The following is a 19,632-nucleotide window of genomic DNA, read 5'->3' as shown; positions in this document are numbered from 1 at the left end:
TGGAGACCTGAATATCCATATCAACAAAAAGAATTACTCACAAGCCGTGGAGCTTATGAATTTACTGGACAGCTTTGAACTTATCCGACATGTAGATTAAGCCACTCATCAGCATGTTAACATTCTGGACTTGGTATTAACAACAGGGTTAAACATCAACAATGTTTCTGTTTTAGAATGACCTATTTCTGACCATCACTGTGTGTTTTTTGATACCAAACTAATCTTGACAAAGACTAAAAGGGTATTTCTGGCTCAAAGATGATTCCTTGATGGTAAGGCTGAAGAAAGGTTTTGTAATATTATGAGATCATTTGAGTCACACAGCTATGAGCAATACTATGCCATATGCTTTAAATGTTGTTGCTCCACTAAAGTTTCAAAAGAGGTCAACTGTCAGAATCTCCCCATGGTTAAACAACAGCAGTTTTAATGAGAGGAAGAGAATTTGTCGAGCAGCTGAAAGAAAATGGAGGAAAACTGGGTTCACAGATCGCTGTTATATATTCAAAGAACAAAACAATACGTCTGGCAAGAAAGGATTACTTTTCCAAGATTATTGCAGAGAATGCTGGGAACTCCAGAATATTATTCTCCACTATTGAGCAGCTACTCAGCACCGCCCCCACCCGCCCACAGTTCTCTGCATCAAACTGAAGAACTTGCACCATTCTTCAGGAACAATATAACCTCGACCAGAGCCAGCATTCCTGCTGATGTGAACACAGATGAGCTCAATAAACCCTGTAAAAGAGATGTGACTATGGGAAAATTCACCTCTATTACATTTGCTGAGCTCTGCAAGACTATAAATTAACAGTTAATTATAAAGTCATAAATAAATCTCTCCAAACAGGTATCTTGTCCAATGCATTTAAAACTGCTGCTCTAAAACTATGACTAAAGAAATCCAACCTAGATAATAATGCACTCACTACCTAGAGGCCGATATCCAACCTTCCATTCATCAGTAAGATACTGGAAAAATTTCAGTGCAAATTAACACCTTTCTTAAAGTAAATAACATTTTGGAGGAGATACAGTCAGTCTTTAGAACAAACCACAGCACTGAAACTGCTAAAATCATCAGAGACCTCAAACTAAATTCTGATGAAAATATGGTCACAGCATTTGATACGGCTGACCATGATATCTTAATCAATCATCTTGAACAGTTGGTTGGCTTAAACGTTGGCGTAACAACATACATCAAAAGGAGAGAGTTTTAAATCAGTCTGCCTTGGTCCATTACTGTTCTCACTTTTCATGCTGCCACTTCGTGACATCAGAGAACACAATGTATGTGTCCATAGTTGTGCAGATAATAAACAACTCTAGATAGATGTCAAGTGTTTCAATGAGTTTAAGCGAGATGTCCAGAGTTTAAATGTCCAGTGCAAACAGAATGCAAGTTAAGGTGCATGTTGAACAGAGTGTTGTGCAGATTCCATTCAGGACATTGAGGAATGTGGGGGAGGCATGTGTGGGAGGAACGACTTCCTCAGTCTGTCAGTGGAGAAGGACAGTGACAGCAGCCTGTCACTGAAGCTGCTCCTCTGCCCGGAGATGACGCTGTGCAGCAGATGCAGTGGATTGTCCATGATAGCAATATGTTTCTGCGTCAGGCTACTAGCTATACTTTGAGATATGTTGTTTGCACAAATTGTTTGCTGCAGAGCATGGTAATTTAAATAATGTGAGTAAAATAAACATATTGTTTTTTTACATCAACTCATAAGTTATGTGAAACTTCCCCAGGAGCACTGTTAAAGTACTTTGGAGGCACAGAATCAGCCAAGTGCCAGTCCACTTCCTCAGGCTCAACTGTGGGTAATGCGTGAGGTGAGGGAAAGACTCTCACCATACAGTATACATTTATTCTCTAATTATAAGAATTACACCTAAAGGGAAATGAATTTAGTCAAAATATCTCATTAATATGTGTGTATATGTATGTGTGTATTTCATCTTAGGTCCGTCTCCATCCTCTACAGAGTTCTGTCTCACACCCCCATCCTCAGTGCCCACTGTCCCCTCCGTGTCTGCAACCGCAGCTGAACATCACACTCAAGTCTTGGAGTGAAACACGATGGGAAAGCCAGGTTAAAAGTATTGAACTATTACGCTACCACGCAGACAAGGTGAGAGAGGCTTTGTTCGAAGTCAGGGAAAAAACTACTGACCCCACAGTAAAAGATGAGACCCACTCGCTTGCTGAAGAAATTGGGTCGTTCAGATTTCAAATTTGCTGTGTGGTTTGGTATGGCATTCTCTCCCAGATTAACACCATAAGCAAACTACTTCAGTCAGCCAACATGCAGTTTGATGTTGCAGTGGGCCTCATTCAGAAAAACAAAGAAAATTTACTCAGTTACGGGGCAACTGGTTTTAAAGATGCACAGATGGATGATGCACAATTCATGAAATAAGGGACCCTCAAACCAACCAATTATTACATGAGTCAGGTGAGATAGAAAGAGTATTTGAAGAGTATTATAAGAAACTCTATGCCAAACCACTATCAGCTGATGAAAACACAATGAGAAGCTTTCTTAACTCGTTTGACCTGCCATCTACTGGTGAGATAAAGAATGATACAATTTCAACACTATTTGCAGTTGATACTCTTACAGTTGATTACTGGAAGATGCGATCAGTAGACAAAAGGCCAGGCAGCGATGGGTTTCCATCAGAATGGTACACTGCTTTTAAGAAGGAGCTAACCTCTATGCTTTTGTCCTGTTTTAACTGGACCCCTAAAGAGCACAGGGCACCTCCATCATGGAAGGAGGCCATTTTTACTATTTTACCTAAGGAAGGTAAAGTCAAAGAGCAATGTAGAAATTTTAGGCCGATCTCGCTTTTAAATGTTGACTACAAGCTATTAACCTCAATCATTTGCAAAAGATTTGAGATTTTGTGCCAGACCTGATCAATGAAGATCAAACTGGATTTATTAGAGGGTGCCAAACACAGGACAATATTAGAAGAATTCTCCATATTGCCGACAACACTCAAAAAAAAAAGGTACAAGTATGGTAATAATTAGTTTGGATGCAGAGAAAGCATAGTGTAATCTGGGTTTTTTTAATATAAAGTACTGAAAAGATTTGGTTTAAATGAAATGTTTTAAAGAGGGTCTTTTGAAATATGAGACCATATACATTTCATAATTCAGCCCAGTACAAACATTTAAGCTTATTCATTAAGTGGAAAAGTGATGGGTGTGGTTGATCTATGATTCTGTCTAAAGGTTTTTCGAACTGACATGCCTGCAACAGTAGCTGTTCCTCTCTCAAATGGTTTGGGCATTACTACAAAGAAAGAGGAACAAGATAAGCAAGACTAAACAGCACACGATAGGTTTATTATATTTGCTGCTGTTATTTAAAGTAAATTATCAAAAGAGTGCCAAGGAGGGTTGTGTGTTTGATATCTAATTGAAAAAAGGTAAAATACCAGTCTAACTTAAGATCCTATCATATCAGGGAAACAGCTCGGGTTAGAGTACGGGGTGATCCGAGACAACGGACTGATGCTGAAGTCCATCAGTACTGTGGTACTTTTGTCATAGCTGACGACAGCTTCTGCATTAAGCGCCTTGAGAAATGATTACAGCATTACAGATATGGACTTCCGTGCCCATAAATCATAATCATTATCAGCACTGTGTGAATGAAATTGGACTCTAACTGCCGTCCCTCCCCAAACAACCACCCAGCAGCCACACTTGGATTCTGAACAAAAACCTAAACTCAAACTTAAATCTGTGTACACAAAAACAAATCATTACACTCACAGTGCTCGACGAGTGTACTTAACTCGTGCATTGGATCAGGTTACTGAACTTGCCAGACAGGTGTGTGACTCAGACAGTATTCCAGGAAGTTGGCTGATGGCTCACATTTTTAAAAACTGCTCTATGTATCTGCAGACATACAGAAAGATGATTGTCCCTTCCTGACAAGAGCCCTTTATGGAAGACAGACGACAATGAGAGGTAACCAATTCAGATTTTAAAACTTCACTCTTGACTAATATAGACGGTTATTACTTATTATGCGTTCAGGCAAACCGTTGAGGGGTATGATACTTATTACAGAGAACGTACTGCCGTAGTCTGGATAGCCTTATGCGAAAGAATTCATTATACAAAACAATGAAAACATTTGGCAACTTACAAACAGGAATAACAGGAACATGTTGATTTATACATTTTCTTTGACCACAATTTACTTAAAAATGCCACACTGCAATTGTCCAATTTCATTATAGTGTGATAATTGAATCTCCGGGAGAATGCTAACAGTTGTTTTATGTAGGTTATAATGTGCTTACATTTTCAACAGCCACTGCAAGTAAAACTCCAGCTTTATGATTTAGCTTTTTGGGAAGATCAGCAAAAAAAAGACTCCTTTCATGCAGCCAAAGCGAAACGAACAAACAAACAAAAACAATGGCTTCAAAACATAAATCTGAATCTAGGAATTCACATGTGAAGCTTCAAATAAGTGAACATTATTGCTAGTGTCAAAAGTGTTAATCTGTAGATTGCTCTACAGTAACTGGAAATGAGAGGATTAACTTTATGCTGTGCTAACCCAGCTCAGTTTACCAGAGTCAGATGTGGATACTCATTCCTGGGCCAACAGCCAGACAGTGTCTAAATAGAAAGTAATAATAGGCTTCAACTATCTAAGTTAGTCCTCATTAGTAAGAGTGCATACACACAGTACTTGTGTGGGACTGCTCATAAGCGTTGGTAAGGTTCACAAAAGCCAATAATTTGGTTGAAACAGTGTAATTTAGGTCACTCTTAAAAATGATCGTATGTTAATGAGTGCCTCCCACTCACTCAGAGGAATGTATGAGCATCTTAAGAGGCTCATGATGCTCTAGATTGATTTCAACTTTGATGTCAAATGAATGTTGTTTCAATAAATTAAAACAAAAAACAAAAAAAACATTGGACTTGCATAAAGTATCTGCCAGTTTTTGTCATCTGTGCTGGCTGAAATGCCACCGTATGATAGTAGTTTCAGTATCTTCTCTTTTATTTTTATTTATGGTGACTATGATGTCACATGCTTATATGATAGTTTAGTGATCACACACAATGACATCCATAATCAATAGCATCATACGGATGAAATTTAAAATAACTTCTTGATTGTATGAAGTAGAAGACTAACATCTAACATCTATCTATCAGAAATCTGTCAAACTTACTTATACTTTCCTCCACCCAGGAACTTGAATCATAAAGGGAAGAATAAGTAGAATGTATGTTGAGCTACATATAAGCTACAAGTCTAAAACATTATTGGTGCCATTACCCACACTTCCACTTTGTAATTTATGGGTTTTTAATATGAGGCATGTCTTCCAAAAAGTTAAAAACACCACATTACTTTAAAGCATCAGCTGTCTCCTCTACATGTAATGTCAAATAGGTAATTAAGAGAATTTTAAAACAATCTCTAAAATGAACTGGGTGCTAAAATTAAGTTAAAACTTAAAAAAAAAAAAAAAGGTTTAAACAAGACGGAGGGGATTAATTAAGCCAGAGAAAATCGAGAAAGCGGTCTAACCAGGAAGTTAAGAAGGCATTCGCTTTCTCATCAGGTAAAAGGAAGCATAACTAAACCAGTTTTTCTAATGTGACTCAAACAAATACTCAAAAAGAATCCTAAACTAAGGTAAGATGAAGAAAGATGAAGAGGTGGTGATAAACTGTTTTGTCTATTACAACAGGAGCAGTGATCAGAACATCGTTGGCACCTATGTACTGAGCATCAGTGATAGTGAGGTGAGGTCTCCAGCCACACCTGTTCAGCCTGCTGCCATCTGTCAAGCGAGACAGAAATATCTGCTGCTGTACCACCAGACTACAATCCATCCTCTGCACCAAATAAACATGGTTTATGTTCAGCACTTATTTATTCCTCCATTTAGATATTTTGCAAGTAGCATAAAGGGTCAAGAACTAGCATTTCATTATACAACCCTGTGTTGTAGAATGCTAAATTGATAAACCTTACCTTGAAAAGTGAGGGTGTGGAAGGCTGGGATGACTCCGGAGAGCTCTGGCTCCGTCTCATGCTAGAGTCTGGGATGATCACAATCTTTCCTCAGCTTCTGTTTACATGTGAAAAAGACTTACATGTTGATGGACAGCTGAAGTTAAATCTACCACCGTGGAGGTTTGATTTAAAACTTGATTTACTTCCAGGTTGGCTCTGTCCAAAGGTAAAAAGAAAATCCACCTTCCAGCACCTCTAAAGCTCGGTAATTCAGATGTTATGTCTTTTTTCTTCAATCCATAGTAGACCAAACTGTAAAAACAACATGTGGTTTTACTAATTCTTGAGAGATGTGAAGCAAAGATACTGTGTGAAGTGAATGGGATGGTTTTTTTTTAATTACAAAGCATCTATACACCAATCAACTATGAGTTTATCCTGCAAAGAATAAATGTAACATTTCTTCTGATTCATTTAGTAATGATAAATCATTGTTTTGCTTGTATTCTCCCTCTAGTCAAGATGGCATTACATAAAGCACTAGGATACTTGGTTGTCATCCTGGTTATGTACTGTAGTCTGGAGAATCAACTGCACAGCCAGTCTCAGAATGTATTCTTTGAGGTAAGAATAAGAATTATTAAGTGAAAGGTTATAGTGTTATACCATGAGATACTTCGACTGGTGTGACTTTGCTACACCACTAAACAGATCATATATATATTTGCAGTATGACTGATGAATATTCTAGTTTTGTGTTTGACTGTATGTATGTATTTAGTCAGTCATTGTTTTAAATAGACAAACTGTACAAGTGAACTAATCAGGTGGAAATGGATTTCTCCAGGACTTGATGGGCACAAAAGCATCACACCTTCATCTCAGAGAAAAAAGAGCAAGTGAGTCCCGTTTTGATAGTATCTACTGAATGTATCAACTGTATCAGTGATACTATTCATTATTTGCATACCTGTCTGCTCATTAGAGCAACAAATATTCATTATTGACAACTGAATATGTCCTTTTCTTGTCACTTAAGTATGCAATTCATCAGTTCACCAATGATCCTGTATATTGTCTTCCCAGATATCTTAAATTCGTCTCTTTATGAACTCCAAGCTGTTATAAACATATCTGACCTGGAGCGTCTCCAAACGCTTCTCAGCACCTTCAGTTTCCCGTTAATGATCACCAGCAGTACTGAAATTATCAGCCTTGACATCACAACCGGTATAACAACATAATTTCATTTTGTTGCCATCAGGTATACTTTAACCCTCTCAGTAAATATGTCATTAAACCTTGTTGTTGTTGTCTGCTTCTCTCTCCTCACAGTGTGTTCATCAAATAAGTCTGAATACCAGTGCAGATGTCAGGAGAGCTTTGCATGGTCTTATAACAGCTGCATTAACCATGTAGCCTGTGATGCCATCATTGCTGATAAATGCCGATGCATCAACGCCTTGCCGGCTGATGGCCAGTACTGCCAGCCAAACACCAGTCAAACAGGTAGGCCCAGCGCTGCTGACTCATTACATAATGTCACACTGAGATGTGTATCATTTACTGGAGTACTGTATTTGAATACAAATTTGATTTACTTGAGATACATTTGAACATTTCAGTGGACACTAGTGTACTTGTTACTCCACGACATTTAGTGTAATAACACTGACAGAGCCCACTTTCACTGGACAGTGAGTAGGCTTTCTTTTCTATTTTAGAGTACATATTTCTGTAACAGAGAATTTGTATGGCAAAACATCTGAGTACTTCTTCCCCTACTGAAGTGCATTTCCTCAAATACTGCACACAAAGTACAATTTAAAGATCCCTTAGTATTATTAATTTATGATACTTTATACTTGCACTCCACTATATTTTGGAAGGAAACTGTACATTTTACTCCACTACATTCATTCAACAGCTACAGTAATGCACATGTAGTATCGAACTTAATATACAAAACATGTGATGTTGATGATCTTGTAGTGGGACAAACAACATTAAAAAACTGCTCATGAATTAATCGATTAGTAGCAATAAAACTTTGAGATTTTAATACATTTAATTCCTTCTTAAGTCAATCAGCTGAAGGTCTAATTGTTACATCTGTTAGTTGGAGAAAAATGTGGACGTCCATAAATGTAGAAACAGATTTTTTAGGTACATTTTTTAGGTAAATATTTACAGTCAATTTTGGATTTTAGGGCAATTGCCTCTTTAGGCCATTAGATGGTGCTTTGTATGCATCAAATCCCTAACCTTAATGTTTTGTGTGTGGCTGTTTTATCGTACTGGACAAAAATATGGTGCAAGGACAACATTTTTACAGACAATCAGTCATAATGACTGTGCATAGTGAAAAGTGTTGATTGAAAAGATTAGAACTATTCGCTTCATGCTTAGAGTGCTCTCTTGGTATGAGAAGCATTCTTTCTGATTTGCAGGGCTAAAGTAGAATAGATTCTTCAGTTGTAATAGAAACATGTAATAGACATTTAAAATATAAAAAAGTACAATAACACTAAAAGTGCTGCTGAAACACCGTCACCTACACCACCGTACAGTATGTATGACATGTAAAATGTAGAGAATGAAGGTCTGTGTGTGTTGCTGAACATTTGCCCTGACGTAAAATCAACAAAACTGCATATTTCTTGGATGATCTGTTGTAGATAAATCAATGCTTTGCAAACACATATGTTTGCCTCTTGGCTCATCCAACTTACATAAAACATGTCAAGTTTCAGTTCAAGCAAAAAGGTGACCTAAAAAGTCTGACAAATAGTGCACGTGGGCAACATTTAGCACAACATAATTCATGTCATGATGACTGCACACAGTGAAAACTGTTGCCTGTTCTCCTTCACAGACCCGGTGGACATTGATTTAGTCCTTGACTTGCGCATCCCAGTCACCAGTGTGCCAAATTTCATTCATCTATTCAGGAAAGCTGTGTCAGGTTTATCACTCCCCTACACCATCACTCAGTCTGTCAAAGTAGTAGGCTTTAATTTCACCACAGGTGAGATTTTTTGTTTTCTTTTTTTCCCGTCTGTAACTTGCATGACTGATTTAATGTTGTTTTATCAAATACTGTATGGTTTGTATACTGTGGCTTGAAGTTTTTTTGAAATTTCTTTGAAAGCGTGCTATCCGAACTCCACTGGAGGACTGCAGTGTGAGTGTGAGGAGCAGTTTGCTTGGTCCTGTGATAAGTGTGACATCTACAGTGCATGCAGTAATGCCACTGGACAATCCTGCAAATGCATAAATGGACTTCCTTCTGATGGACAGTTCTGTGAACCAATCACAAGTAAGCATTGATGACTGGTCCAATAAAAGTGATGCTATTGAGAAAAAGGTGACATATGAATGTATTTTATCTGTCTGACTGTCCTACATGTGTTGACCTAACTACCTGTTATACACAGAGTCATGCATCAAGCTGCGTTGATGTTGTTTGTAACTGTGGGTAGCAGAAATATGTCCTGTAATAATTTAATCCCTAATGTTGCTCCACAGATGTCGCTCAATGTCCTACCCCAACTCCTGGTATGGGACAAACTTTGCTTTGTTTTGCATAGATAATGTTGAAAAATCTGTTGCTGTAGACGCTTGTTGAAAATAAAAAGCATATATTGCTGTGAAAGAACTTTTATTGTGACAACGCCAGTGACAACTCCAGTGACAACACCAGTGACAACTCCAGTGACAACTCCAGTGACAACACCAGTGACAACACCAGTGACAACTCCAGTGACAACTCCAGTGACAACACCAGTGACAACTCCAGTGACAACTCCAGTGACAACACCAGTGACAACTCCAGTGACAACACCAGTGACAACACCAGTGACAACGCCAGTAACAACAACAGTGACAACGCCAGTGACAACACCAGTGATAACAACAACACCACCACCACCACCACTGGAGGGTATTACACATATGATGCATGAATGAAGTGTTGTGTATCTCATGAAATTGCTTCTTTGTGATAACAACTGTTTCTTCTGTAGAGAGGTCCTTGTCATTTGCCATGGACATAGATTATAATGAGACATACAATAACCCAACCAGTAAGGTTTACCGAGAGGCTAACACTAGTGTAAGTCTTGAAGTGTCTTTGTCACAATGTTGATGCAATGAATTTATGTGATATTTGATCCTGATATAACTGTAGAACTGATAACATGCAGGCTCTGTCACTGTTTCAAACAGATTAATGACCAATGTAAGGAGCACATCTCCACTCTACAAGCAGCAGAGATAGTTGCATTTCGGTAAGTCAGAATTTTCTCTCCTTAAATCAGTTTTGGAGATATACTTTTCTATACAGTTTGGTTGTTCTCAAGGTCGCAGCATACTTACATGCATGCTTGTGAAGGTAATTACGTTTTTAAATTTAATATAAGTAGTAACTGATTTTTTTCACCTCAGTATGATATTATAGGGGTGTAGTCTCTACATTGTAAAATCAGAATTCTTTACATTATTTTTACCCATGCTAGCAGCATGGCTCTAGGGGTGGCAATGGTGGTCAGCCAATCAGTCTACCACTTTGGTCCAGGCTGAAATATCTCACAAACTGTTGGATGCATTTGCAGGAAGTTTTGGACAGACCTGATGAAAATCTCAATGATCCTCTTACTTTTCCTCTGGCATCACCAGCAGGTCAAAGTTTTCACTTGTTTTATGAAATACAACCCTGATTCCAAAAGTGTTGGGACACAAACAAAACAGAACAGAAAACAGAATCCTTTTTGACATATACTCAATTAAAATCAGTGAAAAGACAACATGTTAGATGTTTTACCTCATTAACTTCATTCATTTTTGTAAATATATGCTTATTCTGAATTTGAAGATGAAGCTCTGAAGGTAATGGGAGATCCTTCCAGCTGACAGAAACGAGTACACAGCTCTATATTTTCTAGATTATTTCCATGCATACACATCTCCTGCAGAGCATGATCAAATTATTAAAAGGGAATCAAGTCACGGAAGGTAGCTGTGAAAGCTTTCTTGATTTTTCCTCTGCTGTCCATCTTTTCAACATAGTTTATAGTTGTATACATATTTGTGTAATAATTTTGTTGATCCACTAACCTTTTTTCTAGCAGCATCTTCTGATCAAAACTGAGACACTAAATTAAAATCACGGTGAAGATTATACCTGCTCAGCATCAGAATGTTAGGGTTGTCATTGTCAGTATGCTGGCATCATGGATGTTGTTAGCATGCTGAAGTTAACATGAAGCTCAAAGCACCACTGTGCAGCCTCACACAGCTGGCATGGTTGTAGACTCTTGGCCTTGTTTTTGGATTAATCGCAGTGTTGATACAGTTCCCAAACAGTTGCTGTGTACTTTGGCTCATGTCAAACGGGGTTTGGTTTACATGTTGTTTCAAAATCCAGAAAGTTTATATCACCGAACTAGTACAGCAAATTGAGCATCAGCAAAAGTTATCTTCTATCTAACTTATTGTATATAGGGCAAAAACAGGTAACCATACAGCATTTAAGATTGTTTTCTAGGTGGTTAATTGCGCTTAATATCAAGTTTCCAGAGCAGATATAATATGTTCCTTAATGGACTACATTATGCCTGCTTGTGATTGGATTTTCATTGAGATTCAATTCTGTATTACAGGAGTGGAAGCACCATCTGTGACTATGTAATAACAGCAACCTCTGTTCAAGACATTGAAATTGAAGCAGCTCAAGAAGGGATACGTAGACAGCTGGGAGAGAAATACCCTTGGATCACTGACAGTAAGACAGTTGCACATATTTTTGCAAAATTTTGAGAGACATCATTTTCTGTGATTTTTCTAAATGCACATTATTTGTCACGTCAGGAGTAGCTGGTCATTTTGTATAGATGATTGTTTCATAATTGTATGACCTTCGTGTCCATTTTTTTTTAAAGGCACAACACCCTTAAAGTTTGAACCATCTCAAGCATTTTTTGGGAATCGTGTGACTGTGACATGCGGCCCTCCACCAGAGGCTCTCAATTTTAGTACCAACTGGATTGCAGAGTGGAGACGTGACGGCACAGTGATCTCTGAAGATAGCGAACACAGCATTGCAAAAACGAATGGATCGTCGACGTTAACTGTGTCCAGATTTTTTGGCACTGACAATGGTAAGAAATAGATCCAGCATGTTACAATCAAAAAATGATTTTTGGTCCTGCCTCAGGAGACATTTACAAATTCTACACATTAACAATGCAAGTGCTGTCTAGGACTTTCCTCCTTCATGCTCTGACCTGCATGAATGCAAAACTCTGGTTGGCCCGAAGGCAGTTTGTCATGGAATGCTTAGAATGCAAAACCAACATCAACACTGACTGGTTTAGTCTGACCCACAAATGCTTAAAAATGGTATGGTCATGGTAGTGTGATTTGACCAAAACTGTTAAAAAAAAAAATGTAGACCTGGTTTTACTTACACAAAAGGCTGAAGGTGTTCATATGTCTAATGTGGTAACCATTAGCTTTATATTTTTCTACCTTTAACATGAACAGAAAGCTAAAGGTCAAAGATCTATGCATCACAGAAGAGGCAGAGAAATTATTTTCTTAATGACCGAAACCACAAAATGCACTCTGTTGATGATCCAAATCAAATTCAGGTTCCTTCTCTTGTGCTCTTCAATGCCCATCTAAAGGTAGATGAGACAACGACAAGAGCAGTCCAACTGAAATCCCCTTTAGTCATCCTTTTTCCAGTTAAAAATGATGTTAATGTTATTTTAAACTTAATTTAACTTTATTTTTTTTATTATTAAATGGGAAAAAACAGGTTCTTGAGGAAATATTAGAAACACTGCAAAAATAGCAACCATGCAACCTAAAGTAGAAGATATAATTTTCTCCCTTTTCATTTTTTTTCTCTCAAAGGAGAACGCATGACAAGTGATTTACAGAGCAGATATATCCTGTAGCAGCAATATTTTCAGGTGTCTGTAAAGATATTCCTGGATAGTGTTCGAGTCTTTTGAAGTCAAAATATTTGGAAGGTCATTGCAGCTCCTGATAACCCGATGGTGGCGTCATCCTACATACTTTTATATTTGTTTGGCAGCACTGACTTCACATTGATTTGATGTTCACTTTCACTTTCAGGACAGTATGAATGCAAGCTGAAAGACACCACTAAGGAAGTGCCACCAGTTTTCAGACAGAAATACGAGGGAGCGTTCGTTCTCAAAGAGACACCCTTGGTCCAAGTGACACCGATCAGACGAAGGGTCAATTGTGAGGATGGAAAGGAAGTGTCACTGCAGTGTTCTGTCAACAGTCCTTATAGGGTCAAGTTTAAAGAAATAGATGCAGGTAAAAAAAAAAAAAAAAAAAAAAAAGAGCTATTTACATATTAAACTAATATTCCTCAAACAATTATTTGAGATAATATGTGTACACTTACAGTATTTTCAGTGAGCAAATGTTGATATTCTTTGGCCCAGTTTTTTTTATTTATTTATGTATTTATTTGTATGTTTAGGCACCGGTGATGTGATCACCCATCAGTTTTCAATCAAAAACTGTGAAATTAATGAAACTAGTGAAATAAAGTTCACTTGTCAGGAGGAGAACTATCCAGATTTTAGCAAAGAAATAACACTGGTGTTATCCAGAGAGGGTAAGTATTGATCCAGGTATTAGAGCATGTTATGCAATTCTGATCAACATATATGTTTTCCTGTAATAAACAAAAAAAATTCTCTCTTCAATTTCTAGCATTTGTATGTATCGACGATCCTGTCTTTGGTGATGGAAATGAAAATGATAAGGCTATAGCTCCCTGTGATCCGAACAAGGTGGGAGAAAAGACAGCAGTTTGTATGGCAAATGGGAAATGGGAAGATCAACAAGACAACTGCGTCCTACAGCCGGTTCACGACCTGCTCCAGCAGTCTGGGGTGACTTAGAGCTTTTTTCTGATACCAAATGCTGGTATAGACAGAGGTGAAGTTAGTATTTGAGGGATGTCAGAGAGGTAAATGTTAAAGACACCAAGTTGAAAAGCAGTGTTTTACTGCGCTCTATGGTTGACCTGTTTCATCGCAGAATCTTATCTCAGTGTTTACCTACAATATGTAAATGTGCCTCGGGTTTTTAAGTTTTCTTTATTCTGTGAAACTACTGTTCCCAGAGTCAATCATGAAATTTCAGCTCAGAATAAGCTTGTATTTATCGCATATAAGTTAGTTTTTTGCCCATCCAGGTGTCAGAACTCATAGAACTCAAACAGCTGTTGACATTCACATATTATGATTCTCTCTCATTTAGCAGTATTATGCTCATAGCGACAGGTTGGCTGTCATAAAGAAGATGTTTATTTGTGTTTTCGGACTTGTCTGTGCTTTATGTAGGTTAGGTCCCATCAAATATACCTTAACATATCTCGTCCTTCTTTTAATGTAGAAAACCAAATTTCACCATGATTGTTTGATTTTTTCCACAAACAAAAAAGTGAATAAAAATCCTACACCCTGCAGCTTTAATTTGATCCATGAAATACCTTGTTTTGCTAATGCTTTTTCCTTTCAAATCTCACAGTCCTTGAACAGCAATTCACTGCCATTATTCTTGGACCGACTCAGCAACGTCACTGAAAACTACACCATGGAAGTGGTTGAATCTCCTGCAACCATTAGAGCCATTGTTGAAATACTCACCAATGTAGCCTTTACATCAACATCATTATCTTTACCAATAACTAATACATCAATGGAGGTATGTGTTGGTGTGCTGCGGTTTGCACATGTCTAAAACAATATGCACTACATTTTAAAATGAAAATCTCATTTCCTGTTTTCTTCAATTTAGGATATCCTATTAACTGGCGGAGTTCTCACGATAAATGAGGCAAAGGAATCGTGGGATTTTCTAAACACCAATGATACCAGAGACACCTCAGTAACGAGAAGTAACAGCCTGACAACTGAAAGCATCAGCTCAGCATTACTACTGGCTTTTGAGAATATAACAAGTGGTCTTACCTCCGACTCTTTTGACATTGACACACCTTACATTCTCTTGAACAAAACTACGTTCACAGATTCTTTTGATGCTGACTTTGATTCCTCAGTGGAGATAGACATACCAGAGTCTGATGGAGGAAATAAGTCAATCACTGTGATAACATTTGCCTCAATGGATAACATACTTCCTCCAAGAGACAAAGACAATTCAACCTCGTATGTCATCAATGGGAGAGTCGTACTTGTTCAGTCCAGTGGCACCATCAAAAATGTGTCGTTCACATTTGATGTTATAAATGATACTCTTGGGAACCCCCAGTGTGTCTTCTGGAACTTCAGCCTCTTCAACGGTCTAGGGGGATGGGATGACAAAGGCTGCGAATTGGTATACAACGTAAACGAAACTGTCAGCTGCAACTGCAACCACTTGACCTCGTTCTCTATCCTAATGTCACCGTACAGTCCAGATGACCCAGTGCTGGATATTATAACCTACATTGGAGTTGGCATATCCATGGCTTCCTTGGTCATATGCCTCATTATTGAAGCTGTCATATGGAGAAAAATAAGGAAGAACAACACATCCTACCTACGTCATGTTTCAGTTGTTAACATCGCCGTGTCTCTCCTGATTGCAAACATTTGGTTTATTATTGGGGCAGCCATTTCGGATGCAAAGGAGAAAAACCCCCCAGCATGCTCTGCAGCTACATTCTTCATCCATTTTTTCTACCTTGCCCTGTTCTTCTGGATGTTAGCCTCAGCTCTACTGTTGTTCTACCGCACAGTCAGTGTCTTTGATGGGGGTTTGTCTAAAACATCTATGTTGGCAATTGGATTCTCTCTCGGCTACGGGGCACCTCTCATAATCGCCATCGTAACTATAGCTGCAACTGCACCTAGCCAAGCGTACATCCGAGGAACTGGTGTCTGCTGGCTCAACTGGTATGAGTCCAAAGCTCTACTGGCATTTGTAATCCCTGCACTGGCAATAGTGGTGATAAATTTTGTAATCCTGCTCGTGGTGATATACAAAATGCTGAGGAGAAGGGCAGTGGCAGACGCTGCACAAGCAGCTGAGAGGCACGTTCTAGTGGTTATTGCCAGGAGTTTGGCTGTCCTCACACCATTTTTTGGATTAACCTGGGGTCTGGGAGTTGGAACCATGACCAGCCCCTACAATAGAGGAATCCATATTTCATTCGCATTCTTCAACTCACTGCAGGTACAAATACAGTAGTTAATATTAATGATATTTCTATTATGATATTTATATTCTTTATATTACAGTACAGTCTTGTACCTGAAGTTATTCCATGGAGTACTGAATTTGCCTTTTGTCATTGAAGCTCTCTAAGCTGATGCTACTTTGTACGTCTTCTTTAAAGGGTTTCTTCATTTTGCTCTTTGGAACGCTGTTAGACAGAAAGGTATGTAAATCTCACTATTCAATTCTATTTTAATCATCTGCTCCTTTGGCATTTTCTTCATTTGATATCCCAAACAAAAGTTCTCACAGAATTAGAAGCTGCATTGTATTTATTTACTGTTATCCAACATGACTTACAATAAATGCATTCAGTCATGTAAACGCAACCTAAAAACCTTGCAAAAATTATGCAAATACACCAACATATTCAAATAAGTGCTTCAAGTGCAACATTTCAAAACAATAAGGGATAAAGATGTTTTTTTTTGTTTGTTTTCTTATGGATAACCTTTCCTTTCATGAGTCAAGGTGCAGTTAGTTGGCATTCAAATTAAATTTCCTCCTTTTAGTCATGCCAATAAAAAGTAAAAATAATGAATGAAAATAATGAGAGAAAACAAATGAAAGTGACAAGATATTACATTTTGCGATAATACCACTTTTTTGGAGCTTGCACATTAGCTCTTGATGCTAGTTGACTATCAGTAGCTACTGTAGTGAAAGTAAACTGGTAGTAGTGATAGAAATTCAAAACACTGGTAACACTGTCCACCTCTCTGAACTACATAAAATTGTACATTTCATCCATTGTGTTCACTGAAACAAACTTGTTGAGTTTTATAGCATTTTGCTAATTTTTGAGAATTGACTTTCCAGGTGCGGTCAGAAATAGCAATAAAGTCACAAACTTCAGGAAGTCAGACAAGGGTAAGAGCATATTCCTTAAGCATGTCATGTTTTTTGTTTGCAAAATTCAAACATTACAGTCATTCATGTTTTTGATGTTACTTTTCTTCTAGAGTACCAGTGCTGGACACTCATCATCAAGTGGGCTGGGCTTTTTCCGGAACTGGAGGAGAGGAAGAGGTATTGCAACCATTGAGAAAAGAAACAAAAGAAACAGAAGTTTAAAGGCCAAACTTCTAATTGCATGTCAAGGTTTTATTAACTATGCTAGAGGCTTGTGTTAGCTTGTTGGTCAGTAAAACTTTAACTGCAACAATAAAGACATAAGCTACAGTTATGCTGCATGGTTAATGCTGAATAGCAAATGCTATCATGCATACTAAACAAAATCATGACTGTGACAAACATTAATGGCTAATGCCACTATTCACATCATTTCATCCAGACTGTAATTACTAGCAGCATTCAGGGAAAAACTATTCAGATCACCAGCCGAGTTGTAACTCTGGATCAAAGTTATGGGGAATTGCTGACTCTGAGATTCCACTGGGTGCCTCTGCATGATGTTCTGTATGCAACAAGTTTTCTGGTGTCTTCCTGTCTGTCTTCCTGTTTCGCTCGTTCTGATCTGTTATGATTGACGTGCTGTCTGTATCTGATGCATTGCGGACAGAACGCCAACATCACTGGTGGAAATCAGGGGTGAGACTGAGCTTTTAAACAAAACACCCTGTGCAGACTCCCAACTTATTCATAGTAGAACCACAAAAATCATGGGAAAGTGAACAAATAAACTCAAATCTTAGCAAGTCAATAAAGCTGGGCAGCCAAAACGCTCTGCTTCTGAAACACGGGATTGGAGACGTGTGGTATGCCCAACATATGCAATGTCACAGATACGCACCCGGTGGAAATCTCATGTTACGCTTCACAGACAGAACGTGGATGTTACACGTACTGTCTGTGAGTACGAGTACAGCGTCACATAGCGACTCACATGCAAGCAGCCTGTAGACTCTTATCAGCTGCCATGATGTTTTGCCACAGACTGAATCACTTTGTTTCGTTGCTGTATTTTCAGATGGTTATAATTTGTCATCGAGCTCCTCTGGTGCACCTCATTCCTCCATGACCACATGATGATCTCTGCAGACAGCTCTGGCCAGTCCAAGACCAGTAGTGTTTCATCAAAGCACTGCTTACAGTAACATTATGTAATATGCAATAGCAAAAATGTCATATTATTAGTATGTACAGTATGTAAAATGTTAATTGTGTTGTAGTAATATTTGTTTTTTCCAAAGAGTTGTATGTTCTTCCTACAAAGATAAATGCTATATCTGATCTCTTCAAAACGTGAATGCGCTGTCCAACATTTGTGTGTGTGTGTGTGTGTGTGTGTGTGTGTGTGTGTGTGTGTGTGTGCATCTGTGTTCATAGTTGTGTGGTTGTGTGTGTGTGCATTAGAGATCTTACACTTAGGCTCACTCAAATAAAAAAACAAAATAAAAAGGGTTTGTTTGGACATTTTAAAGTATTCATGACATTGTTCTTAACTAACAAAATGTCCACAAAGGAGATGCAAAATGCTCCTTCTTTTGGTTTACTTTGCCAATCAAATCAGTTGACCAAGGCTAGGCTGTCTTATACAGATCAGTGAACTTGTTTACTCAAGGGGTGGCATCACAATGACAAACTGACTTGGACAGGACTATCAGTCAAATAAAATTCTAAATGGGTTATGAAATTACCCAAAGAAAATACAAATGTATCAGTATGAAAGCAATACTAATATATTTGGAGAAGCATGTTACTGTCATATGACAACATCATGGTGTGATCTTATTGTCTAACATTGTGTTGTGAGCAGTGTTATGTTGTCACTCTAAGAGCAGGTAGTTGAAGTCCTCTGTATGTGTTGGTTATTTGGATGTAAGTATTGATGCAATCTGAGCCTGGACTACACTTACATATCAATAAAATGTATGCTTTAGTTAAGACAATCAACAACTCAGCAGAAGTGGTTATATGGTTACCACAAACACTTCATTTGACAGCAAAATAAATGTGGGACATGAGAATTTTAGTCATTCGTACACTGGTGCCTCAGACTAGGAAAGGGGACATGAAGTCCGACCAATGAGGCAAAATGAAACAAGTTATTTATGTTTCAGTGGATAGCAGCATGTTCACCTGGATTTGGAGGAAGATTTCCAGTGTTTGCAAGCAAATCTACATTATCATAAGAAAATTAACATACCGCCTAATCCCGAGTGTGTAAAATCAGTGAATCGCCATAAGTGATTTTTAATGTTAAACCACATTTAAAATAATCTGTGCCTGGCTTAGTCTTGAAATAGAACTTTTGTTGGCCTTGTTTTTTAGTCTCACTCCACTCACTCCACTTGGATTTGTGCGTTAAGTGTGTTAAGTCTTAGACTGAGGCGGCTTTGGCAGCATTCATGCGCACTAGGGCTGGGCGCTCATA

General features: G+C 38.2%; 1 protein-coding gene across 1 annotated transcript; it reads left to right on the top strand.

Moving 5' to 3' along the window:
* Window positions 1-3,920: 3,920 nt before the first annotated feature.
* Window positions 3,921-19,632, top strand: LOC143335940 (adhesion G protein-coupled receptor F5-like; the record flags this gene model as incomplete). Its single annotated transcript, XM_076755652.1, is given in 24 exon segments — window positions 3,921-3,974; window positions 3,976-4,000; window positions 6,541-6,647; window positions 6,871-6,922; window positions 7,110-7,253; window positions 7,359-7,532; window positions 8,899-9,051; window positions 9,175-9,342; window positions 9,552-9,581; window positions 9,703-9,966; window positions 10,049-10,137; window positions 10,251-10,312; window positions 11,684-11,805; window positions 11,963-12,181; window positions 13,167-13,376; window positions 13,546-13,683; window positions 13,782-13,963; window positions 14,604-14,780; window positions 14,874-16,253; window positions 16,417-16,458; window positions 17,115-17,165; window positions 17,258-17,324; window positions 18,226-18,536; window positions 18,585-19,632. Coding segments are annotated over 23 exon segments (3,969 nt in total), but the record flags the coding sequence as incomplete, so codon positions are not given.

This window comes from Chaetodon auriga, chromosome 18 (assembly GCF_051107435.1).
Source record: "Chaetodon auriga isolate fChaAug3 chromosome 18, fChaAug3.hap1, whole genome shotgun sequence".
Classification (NCBI taxonomy): Eukaryota; Metazoa; Chordata; class Actinopteri; order Chaetodontiformes; family Chaetodontidae; genus Chaetodon; species Chaetodon auriga.
The sequence above is the reverse complement of the archived record's forward strand: the minus strand, read 5'-3'. Positions and strand labels throughout refer to the sequence as shown.